This window comes from Camelus bactrianus, chromosome 12, assembly GCF_048773025.1.
Source record: "Camelus bactrianus isolate YW-2024 breed Bactrian camel chromosome 12, ASM4877302v1, whole genome shotgun sequence".
Lineage (NCBI taxonomy): Eukaryota > Metazoa > Chordata > Mammalia > Artiodactyla > Camelidae > Camelus > Camelus bactrianus.
In genome coordinates, this window is record NC_133550.1 from 8,789,964 (window position 1) to 8,809,696 (window position 19,733).

General features: G+C 38.0%; 1 protein-coding gene across 2 annotated transcripts in view; it reads right to left on the reverse strand.

The window, feature by feature from the left end:
* The window catches only part of LOC141579349 (uncharacterized), a 202,931-nt gene that overhangs the window by 77,626 nt on the left and 105,572 nt on the right, over positions 1-19,733 (reverse strand). Inside the window, exon 3 of one of the 2 annotated variants that reach the window (XM_074374644.1) lies at positions 9,558-9,939. The exons of the other annotated variant lie outside the window; for it this stretch is intronic. Within the exon in view, the coding sequence (XP_074230745.1) occupies positions 9,771-9,939 (169 nt within the window). The 3' untranslated portion in view covers positions 9,558-9,770. Of the gene's footprint in view, positions 1-9,557; positions 9,940-19,733 lie in introns of those variants that run through there. 2 annotated transcript variants of the gene reach the window in all.

Below are 19,733 nucleotides of genomic sequence, written 5' to 3' on the forward strand. Positions count from 1 at the left end.
CAAAAAAAGGAAGAGAAAACATGTGAATCGGAAGACGGGCTCAGCAAGGGTCCTGCAGAGGGTAACTGTAGTCAGAGTGATGTCTCCTGAGTCGTTTATGGGAGAGAGAGAGAGAGTAGAAAGAAGAAGGAATCCAAATCTGACCTTTTGGAAAGACTTCATATCAGGATGAAATCCAAAATGTAGAGAAATGCCAAAGTAAAAAGGTTATAATAAATTCTCCCAAAATATAACACAGAGAGTCACTGGAGCAGTAAATGTTGGAACTTATCTGTTCATTTGATGTCCAAAAGAATCAACAGTATTCTGTTTAGTGGGTAGTAAGCAGATTAGAGGGTGGTAAGCAGATTTGTTAAATAACAATTCTTTCAAAATTGTTCATACGTAACATGATTTTTTTTTTATATAGGAATTTATTTGAATCAAAGCAGCTACTCTGTTCTCTTGCCTTATTAATCCTTCTCCGTCCAGTTCTCAGTCCATCTGCCTACATTTGCCAACATCTGTGACTCCTGGCGCCTGGAGAACAGGGAAGCCACCAGATACCCTGCGATGTGCAGGACACCCTCCACGGCAAAGAATCACCTCAGCCCACACGTCACTGATGATGAAGTTGAGAAGCCCCGAATTAGGTGTTTAAAAATATAGATCACCCAGGAAACAAGGTAAGCATAACCAAGAACTCGTGACGTCTCGAGAAACTTGAAACAAACTTTTCCTCACCCTCTAACAACAAAGGGACCCCGACAGAAATTGCAAAATGCCTTCCCCGAACAGGACATATGGAGCCACAGTTACATTTCCCTTCTGCCCTCCTCCTTGGCTTTCCTGCTGCAGGATTTGGGAGGACGGAGGTAGTGGGGTGGTTATAATGTGTCTGAAATGTTTTGTAATCAGCAGAGAGCTACACAGATACAAGGAGCTACTGTAAAGTTGAAAGCCAGGGGCATCCTTGAACAGGGTCCTTCGTTACCCGACTCTGTGCAGCCACCATTGCTGGGTATTTTAGTTAACCTACAGGTCGTTCCTTTTGCGCATAATCTTTGTCCTTACTTTGTCTCACCTAGTACTGCCTGTGGTGTTTTCAGCCCCAAACATACAGAGGCAGTGACAGCATTAAGCTCTATTTTTCTGAAATGTCAGAGGCTGAGTTTCAGATTCTGTACAGATGAGGAAAACCCAGTTGTTCCGCAGTAACAACGTTTCCTGCAGATGTATTTCCTGGCAGCTGGTGGGGCAGACAGCCATTGTTGCTTCAACCTGATCATGTCTTCTGAAGGATATCAGTGCCATCCGACTGTCTCCGGGCCTCTGAATCACGATTTTGCATGGTGATACTGCCCACTGTTTCCCACTCCGTGGCTTTTCAGAAACAACTTCCTTAGCAGCTCCAGATGGAGCTGGAAGATCAGCTAGAAGGGCAAATATTAGAGGGAACGTGAACCTCTGCTTCATTGATGAGAGGGATCAAAGAATATGGTCTCATCACAGCCAGAAGCAAACATCCTTACTGATAAGAAACCGGAGGATTTTTAAGCAGAAGGACTTTCCTGCAACCTGTATAAGCACGCGATTATGCAACGGTGGCCCTACACCCCATACGTGCAGAGAGAGATTTCTCTTCTGTCTACATCTTAGTCCACAGACAGAAAAGGACCCTTAGCCGAGGTGAGCAGCTATGACTCGAACCTTAATGTTGTGTTGCTAAATCTAGGAAAGATTTGCTATCTGGGCCAGATTTGGGATCTTTGACGACTCTAATTCCTGGCTGTAGATTTTGACAAGGCATTGCGGATTAGAGATAAAAAACATCTAGGAGCAATTAAGACTGTTTTATTTTTAAATACTTTCTCCAAAGCACTCTTTGGGAAAGGGGGGGATATTTGTCTTTTCCAAAAAGCAAAGGCAGTGTCGCTGGTGTTCCTCTCATAGAGATGTCCCCTGAGCTACGACGGAGCCAGTTCTTGTGGCTTTGCAGTGTGATAGTCTGGGTGGTCTGCTCTCCCATCTTCTAAATCTGAGAAGAGTGCTTCTTGTTTTGGAAATTCTTGACTTCCTTCATGTCCATCATTTGAAGAAGAAATAAATTGATACTTTTTTTGTTTTTTGGCACTAGTTGCAATAAATGGCTATTTAATTCCAAGTTGGATGATTTTTTTTATACTTCATAGATTCCCAACAAATGACTATAGAGATCCTATCATTTTCAGTACATTACTATACAGCACCTTACCTTGATAATACTGCAGTAAAGGCATCTGAACAGGTCACAAGTTTAACATCAGACGCCCAGACTCCCAGTGGCATGCTGGGGTCTTGTCTGATGCCGGGAAGCCACTTTTTGAGATGTTCTATGCGGGCATAATTTTCTAGGCTAGTCTTGAATTACAGAGACATAGAGTTGAGGGCAGAAATGAAGGGAGGAACCGTTGTCAGAAATAAGTGAGATAAAAAGGAAACTTCAAGCACCTGATGAGAGTGCTGTGGGAGAACGGGACTTCCGTGCTTGGAGGATAAGGACACCAGTCTGAAGCGGAGGGCAGTAACTCTACGCCACGGATGTCCTGTGCCCAAAGGTGGTCTCTGATCACTGGTTTGAATTCCTTACATGTCCCACTCCTGTTCACTTAAACCACCCCCTCCAATTAATATGCATATTTATACTTATCTTCTTCCCTCAAGTCTCAGAGAAAGTGGTACAATTCACTCCTCCTTCATAAAGAAAACCTTTCACCTGTGCTCTTAACCCCATCCCTTCAGTCACCCAGAGCCTTGTTCTAATTACCCCCTCCCTCCTGTTTTTTCATTTGCCTTTCTATTGAGATATAGCGATACATAATAAAGCATCAACTTGATCATAAGTGTACAACTTGATATTTTTACACGCATAACCATGTAATCAATACATTACTCATATGAAATATATGTGCACATTTTATATATACACACCACATACGCACACATACACATCCATGTAATGAACTACATTTCCAGCACTCCAGCAGGCTTTCTCTTGTCCCCAGCCGGCATATAATCCCCCAAAGGTAACCACTATTCTGATCTCTGTCACCATAGGCTGTTTCTGCTTTCTTCTTCATTTCATAATTTAACTTCACTGGCATGATAGAATATGTACGCTCGTGCCTGCCTTCTTTGGCTCAGCATCATGTCGGTGTGAATCAAGTATGTGAGGGTGTAGAGGAGGAATCTGTTCTTTTTCATGGCTCTACAGAACTGGACTGTGTGGGTACTTTGTGATTTGTTATCTATCCTACTGGTCATGGGCACTGTTTTCAGCATGAGGCTTTTACAAGTAATGTTGTCATGAACTGTCTAGGACAGTCTTTTGGTGCATGCCTTCAATCATTTCTTTTGCATTTCTACCCAGAATAGAATCAAAGGTTCTATGGGGTGTGTGTGTGTGTGTGTATCTTGTGTGTTTGTGTTTGTGTGTGTGTGTGTGTCTGGCTTTGGTACATACTTCTAAACAATTTTTTCAAGTGTTTCTGACATTTTTACTCCTACCAACACTGTATGAAAGTTCTAACTGTTCCATCGCTCCTTGTCATGTCTCAGTATTAGGAAATCTTCATTTTAGCCATTCAGGCAAAATATAATAGTATCTCATTTAGTTTTATTTTGCATTTCCCTGATGACTTATTATGTTATGTTTTTATATAGGTTTGGCTGTCTGGATCCTCTTTTATGAAGTGCCTGTTTGAGTTTTTTGCTCATTTAAAAAAAACCTGAATTGTTACTGTTATTCTTCTAATAGTTTTTAATATATTTTGAAATTGAGTTTGTGTCAGATACACATATTGTGAATCTTTTCTCTCAGTATGTAGCCTGCATTTAATTTTGTCTTTTTAGAAACAGAAGGTTCTTATTTTCCATGAGGTCCGGTTTATAAACTTTTACATCATGGATAGTGCTCTTGTGTCCCATTTAATAAATCATCTACCTCCGATCATACAGGCATGTCTGGAAGCCGTATAGTTTCACCTTTCTCATCCAAGTCTATGATATCTTTTGAATTTTTTTTATGTTACGAAGTCATGGTTTAGTTTTGAATATAGATATCCAATTGACCCAATAAATAGGTATCACAAAACCATTTATGGGGAAGGTGAGCTTTATGCTACATTCGAATGACATCGGTAACCTCGCCATTTTATCAGGTGATCATGTATGTTCGGTCTGGTTCTGGAAACTCTGTTTTTGTTCTGTTAGTATATTTGCTTATCTTTGAGTTAATACCACCCTGCCTTTACTTCTTTAGCTTTATAATAATTTGTGATGCCTAGTAATGGACATCTTCCAACATTGCTGTTCAAGATTTCCTTGGATATTCTGCGGCCTTTGATTTTTGTATAAATTTGAGAATCAGCATTTTAGATTCACAGTATTGCAATGAATATATATCAAGCTGGAGAGAGATGGCATTTTTAAACCACTGAATCTGTTAACATACGAATCTGTTTTCCCCATTTATTTAGATCTTCGGTTTCCCTCAGCAGTAACATGTAAGTGTCTGGTTGAGGTCACGCACTTCTTTTGTTAAAGTCGTTCCTAGGTATTTGATGTTTTGATATCTTGTAAGTAGGATTGTTTTTAAAATTTAATTTTCAAATTATTTATGTCTAGTAGCTAAAATGCATTTGACTTTGTGTATTGACTTTGTAGCTAGTAATGTTACTAAATTACTTTATTAATACTACAGTTTTACAGGGGTTTTCTAAGAAAAGTATTCGTTTCCTAAGTAAAATCAAGTCATCTTTAAAAACTGGCAGTTTTGCTTCTTCCTTTTCAATCTCTGTAACTTTATTTTTACTTTCTTACGGCACAGGCTAGAAACTCAGTACTAACACTTATCAAAGTATCCCATCCTCCCACAAAGCCTGGGGGCCTGGGGCCCTATCTTCAGGTGTTGGCTGTAACGAACTATGCGTGCTTCTGGCAGCCTTGGGCGTCCTCAGGCAGGCATTTGAAGGCGACAGAGTCATCCTTGGGACAAGATCTTAAACTGATGGGAAGCCATGCTAGAGTCTGGAGACAGTCTTTGTCATTTCTTACAAGAATAATTCATGCTTGCATCTTCACTTTTTGATTTTTTTTCCTCAACCAACCATAATATGGTTTGGATTGCCATTATCAATTCAAATAACTTTTAATTTGTGGTTTTCAAAACAAAACAGGCTTATTTTTGTTCTACTCTTGTGACCTTTCTGCATTTTGTCTCTTTCAGCTCCTGCTTCCTTCTTGAAATTCTTTTCTCCCTTGCCTTCAGAAACGTATGTGTTTCTTCTAGCTCTTCAAACACTGCTTTTCTTTTTCCCTCGGTCGGTCCTGTACCTCTTAAAAACGAGTGTTTACTTGGGTTTCATCCTCAGCACCTGCTGAGCGCCTTATCCCGTGACTGTAGCTGGGGCTTTCCCCAAATTGAATCTTTAATCCCCCCCCAAATCCAGACATATTTCTAGTCATCTGGCTGAGATCCCCTTGCCAGGTAGGTCTCTGCAAGGCTGTAGCTGACAACATCAAGTTTCTCACTGGTCTGTCTTCGTAATTACCTGCTTCTTAGAAGGTTTTTGTCTTTTCCTTCGACCAGTTCATGCCTGAGCTCAGTGTTCAGCGATCCAGATTTAACTCAAATATTATCTCCTGTGAGAAGCCTTCCCTAACCCTTGGAGGCTGATTTATAGTCCTTCCTTTTGTCCCAGTGTAACTAACTCTCTGTTCATATTTCAATTGTATGACTTATTAAAGTTATCAAAATTATTGACTAATTTATGCCCCAACAAAATATTAGTAGTAGCTTGCCTTATTTAACATAACTCTTTTAAAGCAGGATTCAGTCTTTAGATGTTGAGGTTGACTGCGGTTTCCTTCCAGTTCCTTGAGTATTATGACTTTGTTGGTTCATGCTTCCCTCTTTAGCACCGAATGAACTGTCTTGCATTTGGAAAATGACCAGGACAGTATTTTTAATGAATGGCCACCAGCTGGCCTGTGAACAGGGGGAGTTTTGCAAGGTTACCACCTCTCACCACAGATCCTGCCTGGGTTTTACAGCGCCGAAATACAGAGAAGCAGAAGAGAAAAGCACAGAGCAGGCATCTTTAACATCACAGAGTAGTAGGACCCTCCGACAGAGAAGAGTTCGCTACGCACAGACTGGCACTGCTGAGGCCCCCCTGAAGGCTCTGGCTTCCAGATGGGTGGCTGCTACCTACTGGACACGACAGGGACGGTTTGTGTATATTTGAAGAATCCGCACATTTTAAAATCACCAGTTTCAGTATATTTCTAAGTTCAGCTTGTCTTAATTTAACATGCCTCTTTTAGCACAAGACTCAAGCATTAGATGTTGAATTAGGTTAGTGTTTCCTTTCAAGTCTCAAATTTGCATTTCATTCCTAAGGCCACAGTAAACAAAATTAATGCATTCATCCAAACATGAATGAATCAATTAGAGTTAGTCACTGATTTTGCTAATTTGCAAGTGTTGGTTGTTTAATCTTCAAGTTTCATCTTTACTTTTGACTTTAACATACCTAGACTTTTCTTTCTTTTAGAGAGATTGTCAGTAACATTTAAATTTTTGAAGTCTTTTGTTGTTATTGGGTTCTTAAGAATATTGTCGCATCTTCCTAATATTTTCAGCACAAAATTTTTATCCTCAGAGTCAACCCACATTTCATTTCCTAGACTTCTAACTACCATCTTGACCTCATCTCCATTCTGGAATTAATAACTAAACACTTTCTTTATTCTCCGTCATTCAACTCCCTCATTCTCACATGGCTTTGCCACTCTTCTTCTCTTTCAAACATTTATGACCAACTTATCCTCAACAGAAAATGCACTAATATATCCTTTCTTTCAGTTTGGGTCAAATAATACTCATTTCCAATCCATTTTGTTACAGATTTTCTTCTTTCTTGTCATCATTGTGTCCTAGTCACTCAGCAAATGTACTAGCATATTTAAGATCAATATTTTTCATTTACAACTGCATATACAGGAAACTATGAAATAATGCAATTTTCTTTACAACAGGTAAATTTTTAAAATGTAATTTAAAATGGCAATTATCTTCCAAATCTCCTACAATTTGGAGAATAAGTTGTTCATGAAGTGCATTATTATTACAGTAATGGGGTTTAGTATCTTTGAAGTAATTAAGGTGTGTCAAGAATTCTGCTAGACGCTCTAAAGGCACTATTTCATTTAGTCTTAAAAAATTTTTATGAAGTTTGTACTTCTATTATTCTCATTTTACAGATGAGGTTAGTGAGGCTTAGAAAAATTAAGGAAGGTGTCCAAGATCACATGGCACGCAGGAAGAACAGCTATAGGCCTTGAACCTTGCTCATCCTACACCTGTCCATTTTTCCAAGTACATGTGAGATTTAAACAGGCTGAAGAAGGTCATAATGATACTGAATGAAGATGGAACTATCGCTATCAACTTTCAGCTTATCATTTTCTGTTACTCAATTGTCATTTCAAATAAGGATGTCCTCCTATTTTTTTAAACTAAGTCCAATCCCGTTTTTAGTTTTCCTTAGGAAAAAGTGAACAGTCCATCAAATAAAGTGTCAGCAAAATGGCCTCAAGATAGATACTCATCAAAAGAACAGCCTGACTCTTTGACAAGAAAATAACGGGCCCTCTTTCCAAGGCCAGCTAGCAGCAGAGCGCTTGGGCTTTTAGGAAACAATGGCAGGTGAAAGTCAAGAATCTTTCTCATGCAGTATAACGTGGCATTTTCACGTCATATGGATTTACCTGTAGCATGTCTTCTTTTATAAATCTGTATGACTTTATTTGCTCTGAAAACACTTCATACTAATTTTTTTTCATTTATTCCAAAATTAACTTTATTTTTAGTCCCCCTGAAAGTTCTTTGGAAGTTCATTTGTATATACATCTCAACTGGGATGGTCTTCTTCAATCTTTATTAGCATCTTTATCACAAGGATAAAGATTAGCATTTTTTTGTGTGTGCAAGTTGGAAAATATTTTCCAACTGTACAATATTTTCCAGTTGAACTGATCGAAGACTGTCCTTCAGAGATGTAAATAGTGCCAGGCTGGTTTACAATCCACGGCAATGGAATTTGTGAGACTGTGTTTTGAATCAGTGCTCCGTCTATTAACCTGATTAAATCATGTTTCAACTAATTTGATAATTGAAGTGCAGTTTTAGGAAGACTCTAAAAAGGGTAGAAGGATGAGCAAACTATACTCTGATATTGTGGTAAAACCTGCTTTTGTCCATTATATATGGTCTGGAGAGAAAAGTCCTGACTGATAATCATGAAGCAATTCATGGGGATGCAGGCACCTAATGGTGATGATGGGGGAAAAGGAAATATAAAGGTCTTGCTTTTATGTATACTGTTTCCCTCGTGATGACATACACTTCCCTCTTTCCATCTGCTAAACTCTTAACTTCCTATGAGTTGCTAAACTGGTAACTGGTCTAGAAATATGCATGTAATCTCCACTCTCAGATCTCTAACTCCTCTGACATTTCCATCATCACTAATTTGAATTAGGGAGCTAAGCCTAGGTCATCTCAGAGACCACTGATAGGATCTAACTCCATGATTCTTATTTTTATCCTTTTTCTTGCAACTTAGAGAGTTTCCTGTTATTTTTGAAACTACTCTAGAGCTGGGAAAAATTAGATCAGGCAGCCTTCCAAAACATTGCATTTTATATCTCAGATTGAATTTAATGCCTGTTTTCCCCCTGGTTCTGATGTGACAGCTACCTCTTGGATCAGTGGAGGCTTTACAGCTAGCTGTCCATATGGGAGAGGGCCTCGGGATCAAAGAAAGTACAGCGCTATTTTCAAAATGCCTCTCATTCTATTTTGGTGTTAGTACATGTTGATCTGATAAGCATTTATTTACACTAATTTTGAAGAGCTGAGTTAATTAGTAAGATACTTCTCAAAACTTAGGGCTAAAAAGGATTTTGGATGATAATCTTTCACCTTCTCCTAAGACCACAATTAACCTTTACAAGGCAGACAATTATATTTTCTACTTCTAATTTTATAGCCTCTGTTTATGATCTAGCATAGTTTTTTTTTTTTTTTTAATGCATTGAAACTACATGAACATCTCAAATTCAGGTGGGGTAGAAAGAGTAGAAAAAAGAACTCTTGATTCCTCTCCTTTGGTGATTGCACATTAGTCCAACTTGATTCTTTTTTGTTACAAATCTCCAGTGAATCTTCCAAACTACTCACTTCACCTTGTTTTTAGAGAAAAACAATATATATCAATAGCAATAGTTAGTCATGAAACTCAACATTTTCTGTGCACTTATGGTCTAGCTACTGTGCTGGCTGCTGAGGACTCATCAGTAAGGCTTCATTGACACATCTCTATGTGCATGAAACTTAGAGTCTAAAAAATATTTTTAGAAAGTCAATTCTGATGCAAAAAAAAAAAAAAAAAATCAAACAGTGTGCCAAATATGAAAGCATTTTGGGTTATCTGCTGTTTTGGAGTATCTTAATCAGTTCTCTCATCTCTAAGCACGGATAATGAACAGTTTTTATTTACTGAAATGCAAACACACCAACCATGATCTATTAGTCAGAGCCCTCCAGAGAAACAGAAGCAATAGGATTATTTATAGATACGAATAAGAGATTTGTTATGGGAACTGGTCTGTGCAGTTTATGGAGGCCAAAAGTCCCACATGATGCCACCTGCAAGCTGGAGGAGCAGGAAATACTGTGGTGTAATTCAGTCCAAATCCGAAGGCCCAAGAACTGAGGGGGTGAGGGGGTGAAGGTGTGATTCCCAGTTCAAGGCTGAAGTCCTGAGAAGCACAGGGCTGCTGGTGTGGGTCACTGAGTATGGATGTTGAAGAACCAGGAGCTCCAATGTCTGAGAGCAGGAGAAAATGGCTGTCCTGATGGAGAAGAGAAAGAATTCACCATTCCTTTGCCTTGTTCTATTCAGGCCCTGAACAGTTTGGATGATGCCCACCCACATTGGTGAGGGTGGTTTTCTTTATTTTATATTCAAATTAATTTATATTCAAATTAATAACTAATTCAAATACTAATCTCTTCAGAAACAACCTCACAGACTCACCTAGAAGTAATGTTTTACCAGCTATCTGGGCATCCCTTGGCCCAGTCAAAATGACACTTAAAATTAACCATCACATATGATAAATAAAACATATTAAATAACAATGTAATCCTGTCAGATGTGATTGATAAGAAGTCATAAAACAGGACCAGGCCAGGATGGCGGAGTAGAAGGAGCCAGAGCTTGCCTCCTCCCACAAACACACCAAAATCACAACTAACTGCAGAACAGCCATTGATTAAAAAAAGACTAGAAACTACCAGAAAAGATCTTCCATAAATAAGACATAAGAAAACCCAACAATGAGATGGGTAGGAGGGGTGGACATGCTATGTACTAAGATCCCATACCCCTGGGGTGGGCAACCTACAAACTAGAGAATAATATTGCAGAGGTTCTCCCACAGGAGTGAGAGTTCTGAGCCCTGCGACAGGCTCCTTAGCCCAGGGGCCCAGCACGAAGAAAAGGAGTCCCTGGAGCATTTGGCTTTGAAGGCCAGTGGCCTTAACTGCAGGAGCTCCACGGGACTGGGGGAAACAGACACTTCACTCTTAAAGGACACACACAAAATCTCACACTCACCAGGACCAAGGGCAAAAGCGGTAATTTCATAGGAGCCTAGCCCAGACCTAACTGCTATTCTTGGAGGGCCTTCTGGGGAGGTAGGGGGCAGCTGTAGCTCACCCTGGGGCCATACACATGGTGGCAGACACACTGGTGAGTATTCATCTGCATGAACTCTCCTAGAGGCTGACATCTTGTTTGGGTCATTAACACCAAGACATGGCCCCACCCAACAGCCTGTAGGGTCCAGTGCTGGAATGCCTCAGGCCAAACAACTGAACAGGTGAGGACACATCTCCATCTATCAGCAGACAGGCTGCCTAAAGACTTCCTGGGCTCACTGCCAACTCTAGACAGCCCCTTAGAAATGGTCCTGCCTAGCAGAAGGGCAAGATCCAGCTCCATCCAGCAGTGGGCAGGCACCGGCCCCTCCCAATGGGAAGCCTGCACAAGCCTCTAGACCAGCCTCGCCCAACAGGGGAAGACACTGAAAGCAAGAAAACTACGATCCCACAGCCTGTGGCACAAGTCCACAAACACAGGCCAGACTCTACCCTGGGACCAGGTGCCCCTGGCCTTTGGATGACAAGAGAGGAGTGCACTGCTGGGACGCATAGAACATCTCCTACAGAGGGCTACTTCTCCAAGGTTGAGAAACATAACTAACCTGCTACATACATAAAAGTACAAATAAAAAGTTAGACAAAATGAGGCAGCACAGGAATATGTTACAAAGAAATAAGATAAAATCCTAGAAGAAGAGCTAAGTGACGTGGAGAAAGGCAATCTACCCAAGTAATGATCGTAAAGATGATCAAAGAACCCAGGAGGAGAGTAGATACACAGAGAAGTTCGAAGTTTTTAGCAGAGTTAGAAAATATAGAGAAAACTCAAAACAGGATTGAAGAATACAATAACTGAAATGAAAAATAGTGGAAGGAAGCAATAGTAGACTAAATGATGCAGAACAGCTCAATGAGCTGGAAGCCAGTGTAGCGGAAATCAGTACCACAGAAAAGAAAAGAAAGAATGAAAAGAAATGACGACAGTTTTACAGAGACCTCTGGAACAACACTGAATGCACTAATATTTGCATTATAGGGGTCGCAGAGGGAGAAGACAAAAAAGGGCTGAGAAAAATATTTGAAGAGATAATTGCTGAAAACTTCCCTAACCTGGGAAAGGAAACAGCTACCGATATCCAGGGAGTGCAGAGAATCCCATAAAACATTAACCCTAAGAGGAACACACCTAGATATACTGTAATTAAAATGACAAAAAAATTAAAGAAAAATAAAGAGAGAATATTAAAAGCAAAATAACATACAAGGGAACTCCCATAAGACTATCAGCTGATTTTCAACACAAACTCTGCAGGCCAGATGGAATGGCCCAATATATTTAAAGTGATGAAAGGGAAAAACTTATAACCAAGAATACTCTACCCAGCAAGGCTCTTGTTCAGTTTGATGGAGAAATCAAAAGCTTTATAGACAAGCAAAAGCTAAAGGAATTCAGCACTATGAAACCGGCTTTACAACACTTTACAAAGGAACCCCTCTAGGCAGAAGAGGCCACAACTAGAAACAAGGAAACAATAAAATGGAAAAGCTCACGGGAAAAGGCAAACATAAAGGCAGGAAAGTATCCACACACAAACTAGTATGGCCGTTAAAAGACAAAAATAGTCAAATCATCTGTATCCACAATAAGCAGTTAAGGGATACACAGAACAAACAGGAAGTATGAAATCAAAAACAGTCATCCTGAGGGGACGACAGAGTGTAAATGCAAGGTACTTAAAATGCACTTGAAGTTAAGAGACCAGCAACTTAAAGCAATCATATATATATAAGCTGCCACACCAAAACCTCATAGTAACCACAAACCAAAAATTTATAACAGATATACACATGAAGATGAAAAAGGAATCCAAGCATAACACTAAAGACAGTCACCAAATTACAAGAGAAGATAACAATAGAGGGGGAAAAAAAACACCCACAGAAACAAAGCCAAACCTAATACCAAAATGGCAATAAGAACATACATATCAATCATTACCTTAAATGTAAACAGACTAAATACTCTGACCAAAAGACACAGACTAGACTAGCTGAATGGATACAAAAACAAGACCCATGTATTTGCTGCCTACAAGAGACTCACATCAGATCTAGAGACCATACAGAGTGAAAATCAGGGGATGGAAAGAGATATTCCACACAAATGGAAATCAAAATAAAGCTGCAGTAGCAATACTTCTATCAGACAAAATAGACTAAGTAAAGACAGTTACAAGAGACAAAGGAGGACACTACGTAATGATCAAGCGATCAATGCAAGAAGAAAATATAACAATGGTAAATATATATGCACCCAATATAGGAGCACCTCATTCCATAAGGCAAATGTTAACAGACATAAAGGGAAAAATTGACAGTAACACAGTAACAGTGGGGAATATTAACACCCCACTTACATCAATGCACAGATCAGAGAGAAAATCAGTAAGGAGACACAAGCCTTAAATGACACACTAGACCAGATGGACTTAGTTGATATTTATAGAGCATTCCATTCTAAAGCAGAATACATGTTCTTTTCAAGTCCGCATTGAACATTCTCCAGGATATATAACATGCTGGGTCACAAAGCAAGCCTCAATAAATTTAAGAAAACTGAAATCATATCAAGCATCTTTTCCAACCACAATGCTACGAGATTAGAAATCAACTGCAAGAAAAGAACTGCAAAAACAACAGAACCACACGGAGGCTAAACAATATGTTACTAAACAACCATGGATCACTGAAGAAACCAAAAAGGAATTAAACAAAATATTTAGAGACAAATGAAAATGAAAACATGATGATCCAAAATCTACGGGATGCAGCAAAAGCAGTTCTGAGAGAAGTTTATAGCGATGCAAGTTTACCTCTGGAAACAAGAAAAATCTCAGACAGCTGTACCCTTTAACTGTACCCTTAAAACAACTAAAAGAAGAATAAACAAAAATCAAAGTTAGTAGAAAGAAATTATAAAGATCAAAGCAGAAAGAAATAAAATAGAGACTTAAAAAAACATATTACTGAAACAGAAAGCTGGTTCTTTGAAAAGGTAAACAAAAGTGGTAAACCATCAGCCAGACTCATCAAGAAGAAAGGGAGAGGGCCCACATCAATAAAATTAGAAATAAAAAAGAAGTTACAACTGACACCACAGAAATATAAAGGATCATAAGAGGCTACCATGAGCAACTGTAACTATAAAGTGGACAACCTAGAAGAAATGGATAAATTTCTTAGAAAGGTACAATCTCCCAAGACTGAACCAGGAAGAAATAGAAATATGAACTTACCAATTGGCAGCACTAAAACTGAATCAGTAATCAAAACCTCCCAACAAACAAAACTCCAGGACCAGATGGCTTTGCAAGTGAAATCTACCAAACACTTGGAGAATAGTTAATGCTCATCCTTCTGAAACTACTCCAAAATATTGCAGAGAAAGGAATACTTCCAAACTCATTCTATGAGGCCACCATCACCCTGATACCAAAACCAGATGGAGATAAACAAACAAACAAAAAGAAAAGAAAAGAAAGAAAAAGTTACAGGCCAATATCACCTATGAATATAGACACAAAAGTCCTCAACAAAATACTAGCAAATCAACTCCAACAGTACATTTAAAAGATCATACACCATGATCAAGTAGGATTTATTCCCAGGGATGTAAGGATTTTTTAATATCTGCAAATCATTCAGTGTAATACTCCATATTAACAAATTGAAGAATAAAAACTATATGATCATCTCAACAGATACAGAAAAAGCTTTTAATAAAATTCAACATCCATTTATGATAAAAACTCTTCAGAAAGTGGGCAGAGAGGGAAGATATCTCAACATAAAAAAAGGTCATATATGACAAACCCATAGGTAACATCATAGTCAATGGTGAAAAGCTGAAAGTATTTCCTCTAAGATCAAGAACACGACAAGGATGCCCACTCTCACCACTTTTATTCAACATAGTTCTGGGAGTCCTAGCCACAGATATCAGAGAAGAAAAAGAAATAAAAGGAATCCAAGTTGGAAAAGAAGAATTAAAGCTGTCACTGTTTGCAGATGACATGAAACTATATACAGAAAATCCTAAAGATGCTACCAGAAAATGACTAGAGCTCAAAAATGAACTCAGTAAAGTTACAAGATACAAAATTTAAAGTTACAAGATACAAAATTAATGTAGAGAAATCTGTTGCATTTCTATACACTAACAAAAAATATCAAAAAAAAAAAAAAAAGTAAGGAAACAATCCCACTTACCATTGCATCAAGAATAATAAAATACCTAGGACTAAATCTACATAAGGAAGCAAAAGACCTGTACTCCAAAAACTATAAGACACTGATGAAAGAAGCTGACAATGACACAAACAGATGGAAAGATATACCATGTTCTTGGGTTGGAAGATCAGTATTATTAAAATGGCCATACCACCCAAGGGCAATATACAGATTCAGTGCAATTCCTATTAAATTACCAATGACATTTTTTTACAGAACTGAAACAATTTTTTTTTTAATTTTTATGGAAACACAAAGGACACCAAATAGCCAAAACAATCTTGAGAAAGAATAGAGCTGGAGGAATCATGCTCCCTGACTTCAGACTATACTGCAAAGCTACAATAATTAAAACAGGATGGTACTGGCACCAAAATAGACACGGAGATCAATGGAACAGGATAAAAAGCCCAGAAACAAACCCATGCGCTTATGGTCAATTAATCTATGACAAAGGAGGTAAAAATATAAAATGGAGAAAAGACAGTCACTTCAATAAGTGGTGCTGGGAAAACTGAACAGCTAAGTGTGAAAGAATGAAATTAGGACACTCTCTAACAGCATATACAATAGTAAACTCAAAATGGACTAAAGACCTAAATGTAAGACCAAATACTCTAAAACTCCTACATGTAAACATAGGCAGAATCCTCTGACAAAAGTCCACCTCACACCGATCAGAATGGCCATCATTAAAATGTCCACAAACAGTAAATGCTGGAGAGGGTGGGGAGAAAAAGAAACAATCCTACATTGTTGGTAGGATGTACATTGGTACAGCCACTATGGAGAAGAGAATGGAGATGCCTTAAAAAACTAAAAACAGAGTTACCATATGATCCAGTGAGCCCACTCCTGGGCATATATCCAGAGAAAACTCTCATTTGAAAAGATACATGCACCTCAGTGTTCATAGCAGCACTATATACAATTGCAAAGGCACGGAAGCAACCTAAATGTCCATCAATAGATGACTGCATAAAGAAGTTGTAGTGAAATACTACTCAGTTATAAAAAGAGAATGAAATAATGCCATTTGGAGCAACATGGATGGACCTACAGATTATCACACTAAATGAAAGTCAAACAGAGAAAGACAAACACCTTATGATATTACTTATATGTGGAATCTAAAAAAATGACCCAAATGAACTTATTTTCAAAACAGAAACAGACTCACAAACATAGAAAACAAACTTATGGTTACCAGGGGGAAGATGAGAGGAGAATGATAAATTGGGAGTTTGAGATTTGCAGATACTACTTACTATATATAAGATAAACAACAAGGTCCTTCTATATAGCACAGGGAACTATATTCAACAGCTTGTAATAATCTATAATGAAAAAGAATATGAAAAAGAATATATATATGTATAACTGAATCACTGTACTGTACACCAGAAACTAACACAACACTGTAAATCAACTATACTACAAAAAATGAAAAATAGACTCAAAGACATAGAAAACAAACAATTTTTACCCAAAGGGTAAAGTGTGGGGATGGATAAATTGGGAGTTTGAGATTAACATATACACACTACTATACATATATATAGATAAACAACAAGGGCTTACTGTGTAGCACAGTGAACTACATTTAATATCTTCAAATCACCTATAAATGGAAAGAATCTGAAAAAGAATATATGTATGTACAACTGAAACACTTTGCTGTACACCTGAAACTAACACAACATTGTAAATCAACTATACTCCGATAAGTATCTGTAAAAATTAAAAAAATTAAAAGTCATAAAACAGTCTTGGTAATTAAGAACCACTAATTCCTAGATGCCAAAAGCCCTCTCAAGCAAAACAGGGTTGCGGGACAGTGCTGTAGGACACTGACCCTGAAATCAGGCTGCTTGGGATTAAGTTCTGGCTTCACCACTGTGGTACGTGTGTGAAAGCCTGTGCGACTTAATCTTTCTCTGTTGTTTCAGCTTCCTCGTTTCTCACGTATTAGTGATACCATGCGTTACATGGATTGCTGCGAGGATTAACTAAACGCATAGCGGAGTAAGCACTCATACTTCCGTCATTAACCATATTATAAAGATTATGCTTCATTTCACAGTTATGTAGTGAGTGAAAATGCCACACAGACAAACAGCTATACTTCATATTAATTAGATAGCACATGTGCGGATCGTGTTACGGAGAAGAAGGAACAATACACACGGGGCAGAACAGATAAAGACGGAAACACTAAGGTTCTATGTTTACTTGCAAAGAGACAGCTTTTGGTCCTCTTGAAATAGGAGAATTGAATGTTTCATGGAATTCCAGCTTGAGTTTTAAATCACAGCAAATGAAATGATGCTATAAAACCATGTATATAGTAGCATATACTAGATAAAGAATGGAAATAGGAAGCTCAAAACTTGGCAACACCACCTCATCTAGGTTCAGGAGTTACAGAGAATATTATGAGACCATGTTGAATGAAAAATATATTTCCCAAACAGAGGGAAAAATTGCACACCTGAAAATCACAGGCAAAGAATGGTCCCGAAAACAGCACTGAAAAGAGTGATTTCTCCTCAGATACCAGTTTTATCTCAAATAGCTGACAGGTCCGAACACATGTATGCAAGAGAAATGGAAAATCACTAACCTTTTTTAGACTGAGGTCTTCAGGAGGCAATGAACAGTGTTTAATGCCATACAGAGGTAATTTAATATGAATTTTGCAATACTTGAACAAGCATCATCCCCAAATCCGCTAAATGGAGTTACTGATTGTGTTTCTTTCCAGCATGATGATTTAGCTGTGCAACGGTACTGTCACCAGATGAGATTAATCACAATAATGATGCATCTGTTTGCTAAGGATATTATCATAAATCATTTGAATATGGCCCAAGAGAAAAGGTTTCTTGTTACACTCTTTAAATGTTATAAAATGATTATAAAGCTTGAGCTGTTGGAAATAGACTTTATTTTCATTTCACTTTGGGAGCATATGGCAAAATTATTATTCACTGATGCTGAAGTGATTTAGCAAATACACACATACACTTGAGTATCTTAAGAGATATTGAAGAGGTATTTATCCTACAATGCTGATTTCATGTGGTTCCAATGACATTTATATATGCATTTTTTGGGCGTCAGTGTCCTTATCTGTAAAACAGAAATAAAATAATATCCATTTCATAGGAATTTTAGGTGATAATATATCTTAAAAATGCTCTGTAACCTAAAGTAATTCTCCTTTTTGCTCTTCTTCCTCCTACTCCTTCTTTCCCTTTCCTATTACCAATTAGTTATAATTTTATCAGCTCAAATATATATATTGTATACCCTCAGAAATATTTGGTAAGCTTGCTTTAGCATTGCAGAGCTAAAGCTACGCTGAGAGAAATTCTTGTTGTGTTGAAGCTTAAGGTCCCAGATTATCCTACTTTCATATCATGAGATTGTTTATCCTCAAAATCTAAATACAAATCATAACAATATAGTCTCAAGTTGACAATATACTCTCTTGGTTGAGAGCTTAGCACATAAACTTTAATTTCTTTATCTTTTAATGATAACCAGTTTGAAACTATTATCCGTAAAATGTAATTTAAAATATTCCACTGGTAGCTAATTGTAGTCACACAACGCATACCACCTACTTTCTTCACAATGGTATTGTGGAAATTTAAAAAACTTGCAAAATGCATTTCAAATTCTAAACACTATTGAAATGCTACATAATGGAAAAGCTGAAAATATTCTCTTCAAAATTTCTATTCCAAAAATAGTTTTCAAGTTTGGGTTTTTCTGGACAATGTTTTTCAGTTGAATATTAATTACTAATGGTAGGTGTAATGCTTAAGTTAGCCACATACAGTGCCTACCAGAAGGATGAGGAGAAAATAAGGTTGGCCTAAAATAAGAAAAGGATTAGATTTTTAAATATTCCTTAGAAAAACAGTATTTAAGCTTTTTATTCATCTATATGCTATGTTTCATGTCTCTTAATTGAATAGAATGATGTTAGTTTCAACACTTTCAAAAACATTTTAAATATCCAATGGTTGCATGTTTATGAATAAGATGAGACCTATAGGTCTCATTTATAAACTGATCGAGACAGAGTAATTGATCACACTACAAAACATCAGACCTGAGAATCTGGTTTTCTATGGTGCATCGACTATTTAGTTTAATGGTCAAGGATGGGCTTAAATGAGAGTGCTTGGGGTTCCTTCAATAGGATACAACCTCTTGAGGGTGATCAGAGCTGATTATTAGCTGTAAGGGAAAGAGAAACACCAGTGTTTCTTCCCGTTGCTTATTATTTCTGCACCAGTGTTCCCATCTATAGAAATGGTAATCGTAATTTTACCTACCTACCTCCTACAGTTGCTGTACAGAATACATAAGTTAAAATGCTTAACACCATCAGGCACAAAAGCGAGGATGAGCAGTGGTCAGAAGAGTGTTGCCAGGCAGAAATGAATGTACTGTCTCTGTGCAACTTCATCTGGTTTCTAGAACAAGGTTCCTCCTGCTCCTTCCCTCCACCTGCCTTCCCTTCTCCTCCTCTATTTCTTCTCTTCCTTCTCCTCCTCTTGTGCGCTGGCTGTCCTGTGGCTATGACCTTTTTTCCCTTCTTACTTTCTGCCTCTGCATTTCACACTTTCTCTGAATTCCCATCCACCTGTTCTCTTCCTCTCTCAGTCTCTTTCTT